This window comes from Macaca mulatta, chromosome 20 (genome assembly GCF_049350105.2).
Source record: "Macaca mulatta isolate MMU2019108-1 chromosome 20, T2T-MMU8v2.0, whole genome shotgun sequence".
In the NCBI taxonomy this organism is placed as follows: domain Eukaryota; kingdom Metazoa; phylum Chordata; class Mammalia; order Primates; family Cercopithecidae; genus Macaca; species Macaca mulatta.
In genome coordinates, this window is record NC_133425.1 from 79,016,533 (window position 1) to 79,033,664 (window position 17,132).

Here is a 17,132-nt window from a genome sequence, read left to right on the forward strand (position 1 = left end):
GGGTTTATGTGAACATTAGGGTATAGTCCATAGTTAGGAACAGCCCCCGAATTTAACAGAGAAAGACCCCGAAGCAAGTAAGGCAGGTCAGGAGACCAGGATGGGCAGAGGTCCCGTGCAGGACAATGTGCAGGAAAGGACCCAAGCCAGGCAGCCTTACAAGATGGCAGGATCAGTGGCCAAGAGGAGAAGATGCACAAGAGGTCAGACGACGAATCCTGCCAGAATGCAGATTGCTAGCCTCAGGATGAGGAAACAGGCCCAAGAATCTTGTGTGTTTCATCAGAAAGCAATAAAAGAAAATTAAAATATAAAAATGCCGGGATGTTCCAAATAGCTCTTTATTGCTACAAAACTACCATGCCTGTGCTTCCGTCTCCAGGCAAATACTCAAAATAGTTTCCTGTTGATCCACTAACCCCATCATTCATCCCCTTTCTGCATTAGGCCTACGGGTTAATGGATGCTGCCACCTGATCCCTGCATGATTTCCCACCAGCTCTATGAGCCTGGGTTCTGGAGAGGTGAAAGAGCATCTCCAGGTGGCTCAAAACTGTGTCTCCAGGTATTACTCCTGCAGGCGGACTGCTCCCTGGGGCACATGTTCTCAGTCCACCAGTGGCCATGCCATATCCACCCACCTGCTTCCTGGCACATGTGATGCACAGCCTGTGACCTTGGACCCAGCTGTAGCCAGCATGCTTTCCAGTTTTGAAGGCAAGGACAGAAGCATACAAGGCATGCCTTGAGATCCTGTCCAATTTAGAATTTTGTAGGACGGATTCATGTTGTTGAACACATTTGAGTGATGAGAAACTTGGCAAATCTTGTTGGCACATCTCCCACCATGATTCCCTTTGGCATCCTTTGTGTCTGTCTGATTCTTCCAGCCCGGCCTTTGGATACCTGACAGGTGCCCACTTCTTAGGATGTGCCAGACACCATGCTAAGAGTTTGATCTGCGCTCATTCATTTATTCATCAGAATCACCTATGGAGTTAGCAAGGACCGTATCCCCATTTTACAGATAAGGAAGTGCTGAGGCTTACAGAAGTGAAGTTGTTTGTGTCAGGGCACCCAGCTGATGAGTGACAAAGCCAGACCCTCTGAGGTGGAGCACTGAGCAAGAGGCCCGAATGGCAGACCGGTGCCAGCACATGAAGACCAGGGTCTGTCAGAGAGAACGACACAGGTAGAGTCCTGCAGCTTGAGCAACTGCATGCAAACCCATGGCAGAGCCCACGTGAATGAGGGAGAGAAGGCAGAGATAGGCGGATCCCAGAAGGCCTGGGAACCCGTGGGAAAGACTCTGGATTTTGTAAAGTAGAAGCTGTTACAGGGCTGCGAAGAGAGAGGCATGTCAGCTCCATGAGGGCAGGAATGTGTGTCTTCTTTGTTCCGTGAAGACTCCCTAACACCCAGAATCGAGCCTGGCATGTGGCAGGTGTTCAATGGCTTCACTGAATCAATGAATCATGTTTCAATTCGTAACAAGATAACTCTGACTGCGACTATGCAGAGGACAGGTTGTAGAGAGAAACTGGCAGGGGTGAAAATAGAGGAGGAGTCAAACACCTGGGTAGGAGATGATGAAATTGCCTGAGCACAGCTTCTGATGGCTCCACCAAGGTTGGTAGGGGTGGAGACACAGAGAAATAGGCCCATTCAACACATATTCTGTATGCATGCAGCCATCACCACTATCTAGGGCCAGAACTTTTTCATCACCCAAGGGGAAACGTTACACCCATTAAGTGGTCATTCTCCATTCCTACCTCTCACACCCAGCCCCTGGCAACCATAAGTCGGTTTTCTGTCTCTCTGAATTTGCCTGCACAGACATTTCACAGAAATGGAATCATATAGTTTTTAAGAGTTGTTGCCGATGGACTGGATGTGAGAAATGAGAAAAGAGAGGAATCAGAAGATGACTCCTGGGCTTATCAGCCTACACAACATGAATAAATGGTGGTGCTCTTTGCCAAGGAAGGGAGAAGGGGGAAAGACGAGATTTGTTTTGGTGGAGTCGGAAGGTGGAATCATGTTAAGTTCGAGGTGCCCGTTAGACACCCAGAGGCAGATGCTGGCTGTGACTTGGCACTTGCAATCCTGGATACAGGGCAGAGGCCAGGGTTGGAGGCGTGAGTGTGTGATTCCTCTCTCTTCACAGCCCTGCAGCCGCTTCTACTTTACAAAATCCAGAGTGATGAAATTGCCTTCCAGGCAGTGTCTGGAAGTTCTCATCCAGGTGGTGATGGATGAAGAGCTGCCATTGGCACCAGAACCCCGGAGCCATGTTAAGAAAAAGTCAGCCAGATCCAGGCATTCTTACCCTTGAATGGTAAAGGTGATTTAGTGGCATCTTGATCAAGACTCCTGAGCCATTTCCTGTGGGAAAGTAGGCGTCTTTGAATGACTGCTCAGAGAATCTTGGTCTTTGCCACCCTCCCCTGCAGTTTGGGCAATAGCAGAGCCAATTTTGGGCACAAACACAAACCATTCCCAGTTATCCTCTGCCTGTAATAGGAATAAGACAGCAGGGTATAAAGAATTGCTTGATTTTAGGAGGCATTTCATGTCTCCAAGTCATTCTTTAGGGACTGACACTACTGGTGGCTTATGAATTTTAGATGTGGTACATTCTGGGAATGCCAGCTCCTGGGCTCCAGGAGAAGTGATTAAAGCACAGGCTGATGCCAATGTTTTTGGAGAATAAAACTTGCACTTCAGGTACAGTAAACTCAGGGCACTCAATTGGTCTTTATTCTTCCATATTCTTAGGAAAGACTGAAGTCACATGAACTGAATAAGATCTCAGCCCTCCATATGTAATGGCAAAATGAAAGAAATAGTCTCCTCCTTTGACAGAGTAACAGACTGTGGATCCAGCTCGTTGTAAAGAAACAGCCATATGAGTGATGTAAAGGGTGTTCATCCCTCAACACGGGACCATTTGTCTGTAGTGCCACTCCATTGCTGCATTGTTCCTGAGCCAAGTGTCCTGGCCACCGTGTCTCTGGGACAGTGAGTGGCATTATGAAGTCAAACAAGGTGTCCCCCATAGACTGTCAAGAAGACAGGCTGCTGCTTTTCAGGGATCTCTACTCTGATCCCCTTGGGATAGCTTCTGGGTTCGTGAGTAGGCAGAGGCTCACTTAATTTCTGGATCTTCTTTGACCCCCAAAGTAGCACTTTAGACATAAAGTTCATCTATGCTCAGGATGGCAGCCAACCAGTAGCTCCAAAGTGTCCCTTGACAATCAGTTTCTACTTTACTGAACAGCCAACCTTCCTCTGCAGTAGACCCGTCCTTTGCGGGAGAGGCTGTGGGCTGGGGATATGGAAAACAAACTGATGAGTGAAGGATGTGTCTGCAGAAATCAAACAGTCAGTGGAAGAGATGACCTCCACGAGACAGACCTGTGATTTGCTTGGCAAAGATACTGCATTCGCTTGCTTAGCAATGTCTGTGTACTCCTTGCACATAGAACAGCAAGAATTCACAACATTCCCCACCAGTGGCATCCTTCAGCACTGCCAGCCCCATGTCCTCACCAGCAAGGTCCCATGTCCTCACCAGCAAGGTCCCATGTCCTCACCAGCAAGGTCCCAACACTAGTTAGAATGTGCCACCAAGATTCTTTCATCATTTTATCTTAGAACTAAAAGGGACCTCAGTGGTTACCTCAAGCTGTTGTCCTCAGCCCTTGGCTGTTCATTAGAATCACAGGAGGGGTGTTTTCAGAAATACAAATGCCTCAGCCCCATCCAAGAACCATCTCTGAAAGCAGTACCCCATATCATTAGTGGGTTTGTTTTAAGGCTTTCAGGTGCTTTAATGTGTAGTCAGGGTTGAGAATGACAGACAGCTTTAGTCTGATACCCGTTTCTCAGATAAGTGAACTGGGTCTCAGAGAACTTGCACGATTTATCAGAAATGTACCCATGAATCAGAGCAGCAGTCCACAACTTTTTTTTTTTTTTTTTTTTTTGAGATGCAGTCACTCTGTCACCCAGGCTGGAGCGCAGTGCCACGATCTCGGCTCACTGCAACCTCCACCTCCCGGGTTCAAGCAATTCTCCTGTCTCAGCCTCCCAAGTATCTTGGACTACAGATGCCTGCCACCATGCCCAGCTGATTTGTGTATTTTTTGTAGAGATGGGATTTCACCATATTGGTCAGGCTGGCCTCGAACTCCTGACCTCAGGTGATCTTCCTGCCTCGGCCTCCCAAAGTGCTGGGATTACAGGCAGAAGCCACCACACCCAGCCAATCCACAACCTTTTTGGCACCAGGAACTGGTTTTGTGGAAGACAGGTTTTCCATGGACCGGGGTCGCGGGGATGGTATTGGGAAGATTCAAGCACGTTACATTTATTGTGCATTTCATTTCTATTATTATTACATTGTAATATATAATGAAATAATTAGACAACTACCATAATGTAGAACCAGTGGGATCCCTGAGCTTGTTTTCCTGCAGCTAGATGGTTCCATCTGGGAGTGATAGTAGACAATGATAGATCATCAAGTATTAGATTCTCACGAGGAATGCGTAACCTAGATCCCTTGTGTGTGTAGTTCATGATAGGGTTTGTGCTCCTATGAGAATCTAATGCCACCACTGATCTGACAGGAGGTAGAGCTCATGTGGTAATATTAGTGAGCAATGGGGAGCAGCCCATTGCTTGATCTCCCATATGAAGTTTCACTTGCTCTCCCATAGCTCACCTCCTTCTGTGTAGCCCAGTTCCTAACAGGTTACAGACCAGTAGTGGGAACTGGGAACCACTAAGTTAGAGGCCAACTAGAATTTGCCCCACTTCATTGAATTTCCTACTCCTTTAAATCTGCAGAATTGCATAAGCCAAACTCCAGTGTCTTTAGAAAGCAGACTATGTTATTGTTTCTTGAAAAGCCATTCTTCATCCAGATTCAGATATTTGTGGTCAAATGAGTATCTCTACAGAAAATCTCTCTGCTTCTCAGAATTAAACTATTTTCAATTATCTTGTCAGATGAACAAATGTGTTTTGCATTTTCTTAAGAGAGAAACTCAAGTGAAGGAGAGCTACTAACGTCCAATGAAATAAAGTATCCAAGCCTGAAATTCAGAAAGAAAAAGAATGTAGGCATATTTGTCTTTGGTTTTTATTTTTCTGTCACCATCTAATGTAATATTTATTTCATCATTCCCCTAAGGCAATGATTTTCAAACTCTCTTTAGCAACATAACTTTTTTTTTCAATCAAAATCCTAGGCAGGAATTCTAATATACAAAACAGATAAAATATAATTAACAGATTGCTCAGGCAGTTTAAATTCTTATTGTTTGAAGGAAAATGTTTGATGCCTTGGTAGGACTCCTGTACCATCTCAAACATTCTTGCTGGACTCAGTGGCTCACACCTATGATTGCAGCACTTTGCAGGGCCAAGACGTGAGGATCACTTGAGCCCAGGAGTTTGAGGCCAGCCTGGGCAGTATAGTGAAACCCCATCTCTACACAAAATTTAAAAGTTAGCTGGGTGTGATGGCACACACACCCAGCTACTGGGGAGGCTGAGGCATGAGGATCATTTGTGCTTAGGAGGTCAAATCTGCAATGAGCCACAGTCACACCACTGCAGTCCAGCCTGGGTGACAGAGCAAGACCCTGTCTCAAAAAAATAAAATAAAATAAAAAATCTTGGTTCTCAGGAACACAGTTTGCCATTTGACCCAGCCATCCCATTACTGGGCATATGCCCAAAGGATTATAAATCATGCTGCTATAAAGACACATGCACACATATGTTTATTGCAGCACTATTCACAATAGCAAAGACTTGGAATCAACCCAAATTTCCATCAGTGACAGACTGGATTAAGAAAATGTGGCACATATACACCATGGAATACTATGCAGCCATAAAAAAGGATGAGTTCATGTCCTTTGTAGGGACATGGATGCAGCTGGAAACCATCATTCTCAGCAAACTATCACAAGAACAGAAAACCAAACACCGCATCTTCTCACTCATAGGTGGGAATTGAACATTGAGATCACTTGGACACAGGAAGGGGAACATCACACACCGGGGCCTATTGTGGGGAGGGGGGAGGGGGGAGGGATAGCATTAGGAGATATACCTAATGTAAATGACGAGTTAATGGGTGCAGCACACCAACATGGCACATGTATAAATATGTAAGAAACCTGCACATTGTGCACATGTACTCTAGAACTTAAAGTATAAAAATAAAATAAAAATAAAAATAAAAATAAAAAAGAACCACCATTCCACTGCATCATTTTCCTGTCAGTCTTCAGTGGCCTTGTCTTTTCATTTTGTTTTGTAGGGCAAAGACCTGCTTTGTTACACAAGCCTTTTCTCCCTGAAAATGCATTTCATTTTTAGTTTTGCAAATGTGCACGTCTGCATTTGGTGTAGACAGGGCCATGTAGAGGAAGAGTACAGTCATTGGAAAGTGGACTGTACCAGCTGGGCATCTTCCTCAAAAGCCATGGACTCTGCACTTTCTGTGTGTCTGCAGCCGACACAAGAAAACATCTCACAGGAAATGAATCAGAGAAGTGTGCCCTAAGGGGAAGAGGGAACGATTCCTGCCAGGGCATGCAGTGAATGTTTCCCTCTCTTGCCCTTTGGTTCATTCCCCAGAACCTGTAGAGCCAGGGGGTTGAGGGATGCTTCATTTTCTCTCTCAGTGTTACGGGCCTCACAGATAAGTGCTGTCTAGGAACATCATTTTCCTTTCAACCCAGGATCACCCTGGGTGGGTGGGTCACATGGGGGCAGGACATCAGTGAGGCGGACATTAGTATCAGTCCAGGATCGAGAACCACACTACCTGGGATGCCAATGAATTTTGGAGAGGACTCTTCACTCAGGGCACGTTTCTTTCTTGTTAAGATGCTATTCCTTGTTATTTTTGAACTGTTTCCACATTCTAGTTTTGCATTTTCTCACCTGTTTAGTAACGGTGGATGGCTTCAGACATTTAACTGGGAAGTCTCTGGATGTTTAATAGACCTTTCTGTAACTGTCCGTTACCATAACTAGTAGGTACTCTCACTTTGCATGATGGAGATAACATGCAAATACTTTTAGCAAAGCATCTGGCACAAAAGGGAAACACAAAATTGTCCGTAGAAGAAATTAATGTTAGTTGGATCAAGAAAGGACTTTGATCATGTTTTCTTAAAAAGAATCTCTGTGTTTTAGACTGAAATCTTTACAGATGTAATGGCACATCTGGGATTTGCTCCAAACAGTGCAGGATCGGGGAGGGGTGGCTGTGAAGATGAAGCACCAGAAGCTGGGAGTTGAGGATCTCTAAAGCCTGAAGACAGGCATGTGGGGGGTTATTATCCTATTCTACCTGCTTTTATACATGTTTAATATTTTTCACAACAAGATGTGAAAAAGAAAAAATACTTGAGAAAACGTCTATGAAACCCAAAGCACCATCAAAGGGACGACTCACCTAATGATTTCAGCAGATATCTTCAGAGTTGTTTTCCCCAGGGCGCTATTGTTGCAAGGAATGGAAACCTGCTCAAGGTGCTGGAGTGAAAATGAGGTTGTTGATGGGAACAGAGGTTCCCCCAGACAAGAGCACAGGGAACCTCGTGGGGTTGAGAGCAGGACTGGGAAACCAGTCAGCGACTGAGAAAACTTCCTATCTGTCTTTTGTCTTTGAGTCACAGAAAAAAAAAAGTCTCTTTTGTAAATTTTTCTCTCAATTTCTCCATTCTTTTGCTTCTCCATGCATATTGGATTTCTCTGAGAATTTATCCATATCCAAATGACAAAAAAATGGCCACCTCTTGCACAAATGCTGAGAAACCTCTATTTCTCTCTTAGTTCAAATTTATAAAAGAAATAATCCCATTTTTCACGAATCAACCAATGGATTGGTTACCTCTGAGTCAGGTGATCATCTCTGGGTCCAATCAGCTATGGCCAAGGAAGCTAGGATCACATGTTACAAAATGACTCCCTAGTACCACTCTTTTCAGCAGGGACTGGGGGTGGATTTAGTTCCCTCAAATGGTTTATGGATTATGCAGGCGCCCTGACCTATATCTACTCAAAACCGCTAAGATTTTCAGGAAAGAAATACTCTAATTTGCCATTTAGAAATTGTATAATCTCTGTCATTTGAACTACAATTGAGTCCACTTTCGTTTCTCTCAGGAGAAATAGAGAAGATCTGTTTACTATTCTCATTGGGAGACTCTCAAACACATGTGCATTGTTATCTTTCCACCTTGGGTTTTTATTCTTGAGACAAAATAATTCCAAAAGTTAGTGTCTGCTTACAGCGCTGTTACTTTATGAAAGATGTGGCATTGAGCATTTTGGGGAATCAGAGATATGACTCCGACTCTCAAGCATCTCAACATTGGTAGGAGCATGCCCCAGGTTGTCTCTGCTTGAGAGGCAGAGAAATCTCTGCCAAGTTCTTTCTGTTCATGGTAACTGGAATTCTCACCTCTAGCATCTGATTTATTTCTTTCCTGTGTGAGTTACCTCCCATGGGCATTAAAAATCAGGTCTCTGACACCACTCTGTATCTTCAAAGAAAACAAATCATTTATAGAATTTTAATGAGATAAAGAGAGGAGAAGGCTGGGCATAGTGACTCATGCCTGTAATGCCAGCAATTAGGTAGGCCAAGGCAGGAAGACCACTTGAGCCTAAGAGTGTGAGACCAGCCTGGGCAACTTAGTAGGACCCCATCTCATCAAAAAAATGTATATATATTTAAATTAGCCAGTCATGGTGGTTTATGCCTGTGGTCCCAGCTAAGGCAGAAGGATCATTTGAGCCTAAGAAGTCAAGGCTGCAGTGAGCCGTGATCACAACACTGCATTCCAGCCTGGGCAACAGAGCAAGACCTGCTTCAAAAAAAAGGAGAAGGAAAAGATCCTCACCAACGACTGGGACTATGATGATCTAGTGGGTTCCTGAATATTCTTTCGTCTTGCTCCTGTAGTCACTTTAAGGCCTGGCTATGCCTATTCTACTGTGACCTAGCTAGGGAAGGACTTAGTAGGTTCCAGTCATCTTGAGGACTTGCCGATGAACATACTATGGTTCTTAGTCAACCAACCACAGGCCCTTGTGTGGCTCTGTTATTAATCATTTCTGAGACATAGGGCTTTCTTAAGATATTGAATGAACTTTATTTAGATCTCTGTACTGTATACTCTTTAAAATTTTTATGTAAACATATATCTTATGTATATTTTATATAATTATAGTTTTAATATTTTATATTACATATTATATGTGTGTGCACATAAACATGATGTGGAGGCTGAAAATGTTCTCATATGTTTTCTTCTAAGAACTTTACTGTTTACCTTTCACATTTTGTATATGGTGTGAGGTAGGAGTCAGGATTCATTGTTTTCTCCAGATGGATATCCAATTGATCCAGCACCATTTACGGAAAGACCGCTACCTGGAAACTAAATCATGTCAAAACATAAAAGCATTCATAATTGGCCACAGGTACAGCCTTGGATGTGTGACAGTGAGAAATGGTTTTAGAAGTGGTAGAAAATAAATTGTCAGGATATGTTATAGATGTACAATACCTACAAAGAAAGGGGCACTGGAGGGAATACTAGCCCTCTCATTTACTTATGTATTTTTGTGCCTAGTGGAGTCTCCAGCATGCAACAGATACAACAAGTATCTATTAAAATGAATTGTTGTATCTTTCCATTCTGATATAAATCCTAATCATAGAAGAAAACCAGATATCTAATGCAGCTTTCCCTTCCAAATGTGGACATGATAGGATTGACATCATTTGCCTCGTGTCTGTTGTTGGAGCATAACAAGAATGAGCAAGTGTGTGAATGCCAGGCATACATAACTGAAATAAAACTTCTTCCACAGGACTCGAGGAAAATAAAATACATATATACATAACTACATTATAAGGCAGACTGTGTTAAGAGCAGAAAGAGTCACAGGGGTTTAAACCAAATTCTCCAATTTCTTAGTAAGAATTTCATATGATACAGGGCAAAATCCATCATCATTATCCTTGCTAACAAATACTGACTCCTTGTTATACATACGCCAGGCAATTTGCCAAACTCCTTAAATGCATTATCTTATTTATATCAGTAACAGTTGCTACCCATTAGACTATTGGGAAGAGTCTTCCAGTAAACTGTATCTTTTTTGTAAACATAGACTCAAAAATGTTTGCAAGTTACATTTCTGATGGTCTCTGCCCTACCCTTTTATCATCACAAATAGAAATTAGTGACACCCTGTCTTTTAATTTTTTAAAGCCAAGGCCCAAATGACTACATCCCAGCTTTTCAAGTTCCATATTAGTTCTCTGTGAAACTTTAGGTTAATGGCTCATGAACTTGGACTAGTATTCAAGTCAAACATGCAAGTGGTCAAGCATGCAAGCTTGCATATATCCAGTCCTTTAAAATTGTCCTCTGTCACTTCTTTCCCATCTGTGGCTTTCCAACCTTCTGATCATTATTTCCATCTTCCATGTTAATCTAAAGGTCAACTTTCTGCTCTTGGAGGAAGAACATGCATTCTTGGTGCATAATAAAATTCAAATCCCTCTTCCCACTAGTGATGGCCTTTGTGGCTCATCCAGGCAGCCTCATCCTAAATGTCTGTGATGTAACTCAAAGAGAACAAAATACTCAGTTCTGAATTTGGAGGGAAGAGCAAATAAGCCCAGTACATAGTCCCAACAAGCCACAGTGATTGTGTAAAAATATGTTTTGTATCTGGCATTTGATTTGCCACACAGTTTAACAGAAAAGTAACTTTATCTATTTTTTCCAATTAAAGGTAGTAATAGTACAATCAATAATTCCTCCTGCTCTAGTGTAGTAAATTAATGTCTGTCTATTGTTTTTAAATCACAAAGTGAACATTGCTATAGAAATGTAAAATGGTACCATTTCATTTTAATCTATTTAATTTTCCTTTCTTGAATTATATAATGGGGTTAAAACGTTGAATAGAATTAATAGAATGAGTATTTAATTAAGCAATAATGAGCTTCTAAATGGATGCTCAAAGAAACTGCTTCATAGTTTATGCAGAAATCAGATAATGGTCTTAACAAAGACTATAATAATTGTGTTGAACATTTTCCATATTTAATTTTTTTTTTTTTTGTATTCTCTCAGGAGTAAATTTAAACATAACCCAGTTCCTTGATTAGGCTACACTTTGCTTTCAAAGTAAATCCCAAATGCCTTTCCATGGCCAACAGGGCCCTGCATAAGCTGACTCTACCACCTCTGGAGTCTGATGTCAAAGAGTTCTCTCTGGCTCTCTGCTTCATTCCAGCCACACCCAGCTTGCCTTTGCTCTGCAAAGGCACCTGTGGCTCTTCCTGCCACCTGGCCTTTGTTCCTGCTCTTTCAGATGCCAGGTGTGTTCTCACCCCCTTCACCTCTCTAAGGCCTCCTCCTCTTTCAGTTCTCAGGGAATTTTTCCCTGATGATCCTCTCCAGACTGGATCAGATACCCGCCTGTACACACACAGAGAGACTCCCCGAGAACTGTGATTTTATTCCTTGACAATTAACACATTGTTATACATTTCTTTCCTATCTGTCTCTCGTTTCAGCCTGCAATTTCCATGAGGAAATATCATTTCTGTTTTGTTTAGTGGTGTATCCCTGGATGGATGGATGGATGGATGGATGGATGGATGGATGGATGATGAATGGAATGATAGATAAAGAGATGGATGATGGATGGATGCATGGATAGATGGATGGATAAATAGATGGATGGCAGGTAAATATCGTTGTGGACCCATCCAAGGACACATGAGGGCCACAGTGCACATCTCTGAGAATTCCTAGCACATCAGCACCTTTCCATTCTACCTGAATTCATTTGCTCACACACTAACAAGGTATTCTATACCAGCCCCTTCAGCAGGTGCTGCAGACATAAAACTATCAGTGTCGTGAAAGAAGCTGCACAGGTTTGTCTCACTTATACGTGGCCTAAATATTAATTTTATTAATTCATTCATCCACCCATTCACCCACGTACCATCCATCCATCCACCACCCATCCATCCATCCACCCATCTGTCTATCCATCTATCCATCCACCCACCCATCCACCCATCCATCTATCCATTCATCCATCCCATCTTCAGACCTGCTGGTGTGTTGGATCAGGGCTGACTCATCCATCAGGCACGGTTATCATGTGCTAGGACCCTAAAATCAGAAAGAAATAAAAATAACTTTTAGGGTAAAATAAATTTTTAATTCTTTTCTTCACATCATAAAAATAATTTTTTCTGAGACAGGTTCTTGCTCTGTCACCAAGGCTGGAGTGCAGTGGTGTAATCATAACTCACTGCGGCCTCAAACTCCTACACTCAAAGATCGTCCCACCTCAGCCTCCTGAGTGTGTGGGACCACAGGCACGTGCCACCACAACTGGCTAATTTTTTACAATTTTTTTCTTTATAGAGGGTATCTCACTATGTTGCCCAGGCTCATCTTGAGTTCCTGGGCTCAAGTGATCCTCCCACCTCAGCCTCCCAAAGAGCTAGGATTACAGTGTTAGAATACCATGCCCAGCCCCCAAAATAAATTTTTTAAGGCACATTACTCTATTATGGTAGGAGGGGTTGATGAAGGCAAAGGTGCCTGGGGTCCACCAGTCATGGCACAGCTCTGCTGGAACACAGGGGAGATCAGTCCATCCCTGGTCTTCTGGAACACTCAGGCTAGTGGCAGAATCAGGCGTCAGTCAACAAGTCAGTCCCTCTTAGTCTTCCTTCTGTATGGCTTTGTCCCTTCACATTCCCTCAGCCCTCGCCTCTGCTGCCAGATCCCACTTCCTATACTTAAGATCGTTCATTCATTCAACAAATATCTACTGAGTTTCTTCTGTGCACCTAGCACCATGCAAGAGACTAGAGATAAACCCATGAAGAGACAGGTGCACATAGAGCCTCCAGCCTCCTCAAATCATGGTTTGTCACAGCGTTTTCATCTTGGCAATGACACCCGCTTTAACAGAGCAACTTCTCACTTATGCACTGGACATGACAGCATTTCTACCTGACTGGTGGTTCCCAGCATCCTCTAGCCTTAGCCCATTTCATGCCCACATGATTGACACCTGGTTTCCTAAGGTACAGGTGTCGGATGAGCCACAAGGACAGGTTATAAGCTGACATCTGCTGTGATCTTCAGGGACAACCAGTCCTCTGGCTCTGGACTGCAGCAAGCAGGTGAAGGAAGGACTGGCCTAAGCCCTGGGGATCTGAGGTGGGCACGAATGACAGAACTGGTTGGGAGCAAAGATTACCGGAAACCAGGAGACTTAGGTCTGATCTTTGGGTCACTAAATGACTTTGGGCAGCACTCTTCCTTCTTCCTTCCTTCCTTCTCTGTGCTATCATCTTCATCTGTAATATGAAGGGATTAGATCACTCATGTGTCACCAAGCCCCCTCCTGGCTACATGGCAGATAGCATTAATTGATCACAGCACTCTTTCCTGCTGAACCCAGATGCACTGCAGGCCTGTCCACACCAGACTCAGGCAGCTTCACCCATTCACAAGGGTAGGTCCTGTCATTGACACCTGCCTGCCATCCTTAGACTTGGACTCCATCCTGCTTCTTGCCCCTACTACATATTAGATTTGTCTAGTCAGATGAAGAAAATACTGAGTCCCAGGCTTTACCCCAGAGCCTGGGGAATCTGAATTGGTCTGGGGATTCTGAATCTGAATTGATTCCCTGACTGATGCCTGATTCTGCCACTTGCCCGCATGTTCCAGAAGACCAGAGATGGACTGATCTCCCTTGTGCTCCAACCTGGCTAGAGGACCCCAGGCACTTTCTCCTTCATCAATCCCTCCTACCATAATAGATTTTCATGCACTTTAACCTTGGGGAATCCTGAATTGGAATAGGACTCAGGAAGCTTTTTCAAAGCCTCTGGGAGGTGCTAATGTGCAGACAGGGCTGAGAACCATTAGTATAGTTTTCCAGCTCAAGAATGCTATGATTTTTTGAGAAGAGGAGAAGATAGAAGATAGGTAGACATTAAACAAGAATCATATGAATCAGATCAAAATAATTGCCCCCTGGAGCTGTTTCTGTGTGGCAGCAGCCTCAGTATCCCTCCTCGTTCCCACTATTTTCTAGCCTCCATGCATGTTCTAAGAATTTTCCAGCTCTCCTTTTATGGAAGACAACTCATCCGGGTTTGCCGAGGTGCAATAAACAAATTAGTTCCAATCCCCGCCCCATCTCCTGAGAGGCCTCAGGATTAAGGTTTATGATTAATGATTTGCAAGTCAATTAATCAGTCACTGCTTTTGAAACCTCATTTCTCAAATTACTTTTCTTTGAACACAAGGGCTTTTTGACATCATCTTACTGTCTCTAGATTCACTTTCCTACTAATCGAAATTCCAAGATATTTCTTCTTCTTGTCAGCTTATTGGTGTTACTTGTTTATAAAATATTTGCAAACAGATTACTATTTACCTGTAGTGTGTCAGAGGTAAGCACCAAAACAATACTTTATGCTTCCAGCTCAAAGGAATGTGCTAATGATAGCTCATGAAATTCTCTATCTATGAGAAAGTTGATTTTTCATTTATTGATTTATTTTCACCACACCTACTTGCAATAAGTATTTGAGATGTATTACAATAGAAACACAGGTACAACAAGGCTCCAAACAATTGATGTAGATGATTTCTTAGCAAATGGTTTCTAAGTTCCTATTAAGAGTGGATATGCTGAGATCCGGCCACTGCACTCCAGCCTGGGCGACAGAGCGAGACTCCGTCTCAAAAAAAAAAAAAAAAAAAAAAAAAAGAGTGGATATGGAGTGGAAAGAATGGGACTGGTTTTCTTCATTCGAGAAAATAGCAGGGTCTAGCAGAGGATCTGGGGTCAAACCCCAGTCTCTTCATTTAGAAGTCTTAGCGCTTTACTCATCTGATTATGTTGTTGTTTAGGGGAGGCAAGGCTGCGAGAACAAATGCAAACAAAAATGGCTTGAACTCAATCGAAAATTGTTTCTCATTCAATGATAGTTCAGGACAGGTGTTCTTGGCCTCCAGGTTTCTCCCCTCCATGTGGTGACTCAGGGACCCAAGCTCCTCCTCCCCTGTGGCTCCCTGCTCCCTTGGGGTTTTGTGGTCCTCTGCATTCAGGTAGGCAGAGGGTGAAAAAGCCCAGAAAGGAGGCACAGCTGTTCTTTTCACCCTCCCACCACAGAGCAGCACAGCACAGCCATGGTCAGTATCATTCTGCAGAAGAGAAGTTAGTCTCATGGCCTCACCTAAGTTCAAGAAAAGCTGAGAAGAGGAGCATAGTATCTTCTAATCATAATCCTCCTATGTTATTTATGTTTATGTGAGATGATGTGTGTAACGTACCCAGTGCAAAGCATGTAGTTGACTATGTGTGTTCAAAATAGTGACCATTACCATCTGCTTTTTTTTTGCAGTTTCAAGCCACAGTCGAGGAAGGAGCTGTGGGAGTTATTGTCAATTTGACAGTTGAAGATAAAGATGACCCCACCACAGGTGCATGGAGGGCTGCCTACACCATCATCAACGGAAACCCAGGGCAGAGCTTCGAAATCCACACCAACCCCCAAACCAATGAAGGGATGCTTTCTGTCGTCAAAGTAAGGGTGCTTCCAACTGCCCCTTTCTCCTCTTGCAAGCATGGAGTGCCCTATGAGGGGACTCATAGAATCACCGAGTTTAGAAGGCCACAGATAAATTCCCCCAGTCTCCTCCTTCTGGGAATTAACAAAGGAAAATGCTTATGGCTTAAGTGTGCCCTCCTGTCCTCAGCAGCATAAACAAGCAGCCATCAAACAAACCTGTTTTGTAGGTTCTAAAATACCCAAACTTACGTGTAACTTTAAGAAAACCAAACTTAAGTGGATTATTTTTGTTTTCATTTTTGTTTTTTGAGACAGTCTCACTCTGTCGCCTAGGCTGGGGTGCAGTAGTGTAATCTCAGCTCACTACAGTCTCCACCTCCTAGGTTCAAGTGATTCTCATGCCTCAGCCTCCTGAGTAGCTGGGATTACAGCTGCCTGCCACCATGCCTGGCTAGCTTTGGTATTTTTAGTATAAATGGGGTCTCACCATGTTGCCCAGGCTGGTCTCAAACTCCTGGCCTCAAGTGATCCGCCTGCCTTGGCCTCCCAAAGTGCTGGGGTTACAAGTGTGAGCCACCATGCCTGGCCCAAACTTAAGTTTTAAATGAAATTTTTTATACATTTGCTAAGGAATTACTAACAGATATGCCAAAATGAGATGTGTGAAGGTGTTTTTAGAGACCTGTGCTCAAAATGTGGCTATGACATGTCTTCTTAATCTTTCTTAGCAGAACTCAATTATTCCTTAAAAACACACACACAACATAATTATTGGTGTAAACCCTCTGTGAGCCTTGCTGACTCACACACTGACCCTCTCGCTGGCAACGAGTAGAACAAGGAGGAAATGTAATTATAAATGTAAAACCTCTGGCTCATGCTGATAATCCAGAAATATTACTGGGGATGGTGGCACAGAAGGCTTGCTACGGGTGGCCTTGGCATTCCGAAAGGAGGCATTTCTACACAGTTTCACTCTTAATGGGAAGTTCTGGGGAGAGTTTCTGCCAGAGACCAGGACCTTCATGGGAACACATTTTCTTTTCTAGTGGATGAAGCCATTTTCCTGAGCAGCGGGGATCAATCATATTTATAGTCATAGTAGCAGTGGGCAGAGGAGGGACGTGGCTGCCCACTCCCTGTGTGCCCTAGGCCAAGATACCCATGTTTTCTGTGCCTCAGTTTCCCCATCCATAAAATGAGAATGATAATAGAACCTACCTCTTAGGGTTGTTGTTGCAGTCCATTGAGTTGCTATAATGAAGGCTGGATGGCTTATAAACCACAGACATTCATTTCTCACAGTTCTGGAGGTTGAAAAGTCCAAGATCAACCTTCCAGCAGATTCTGTGTCTGGTGAGGACCCACTTTTGACAGATGTCCATCTTCTCTCTCTATCTTCACATGGTAGATAGAGTAAGGCAGCTCTCTGGAATCTCTTTTT

At 43.5% G+C, this 17,132-nt stretch overlaps 1 protein-coding gene across 10 annotated transcripts in view; it reads left to right on the forward strand.

The window, feature by feature from the left end:
* CDH13 (cadherin 13) overlaps positions 1–17,132 on the forward strand; it is a 1,167,676-nt gene that overhangs the window by 1,019,520 nt on the left and 131,024 nt on the right. For all 10 annotated transcript variants that reach the window (XM_077984054.1, XM_077984047.1, XM_077984053.1 and 7 more), the window contains 1 exon segment: positions 15,521–15,703. In XM_077984054.1, coding sequence (XP_077840180.1) covers positions 15,521–15,703 — 183 coding nt within the window.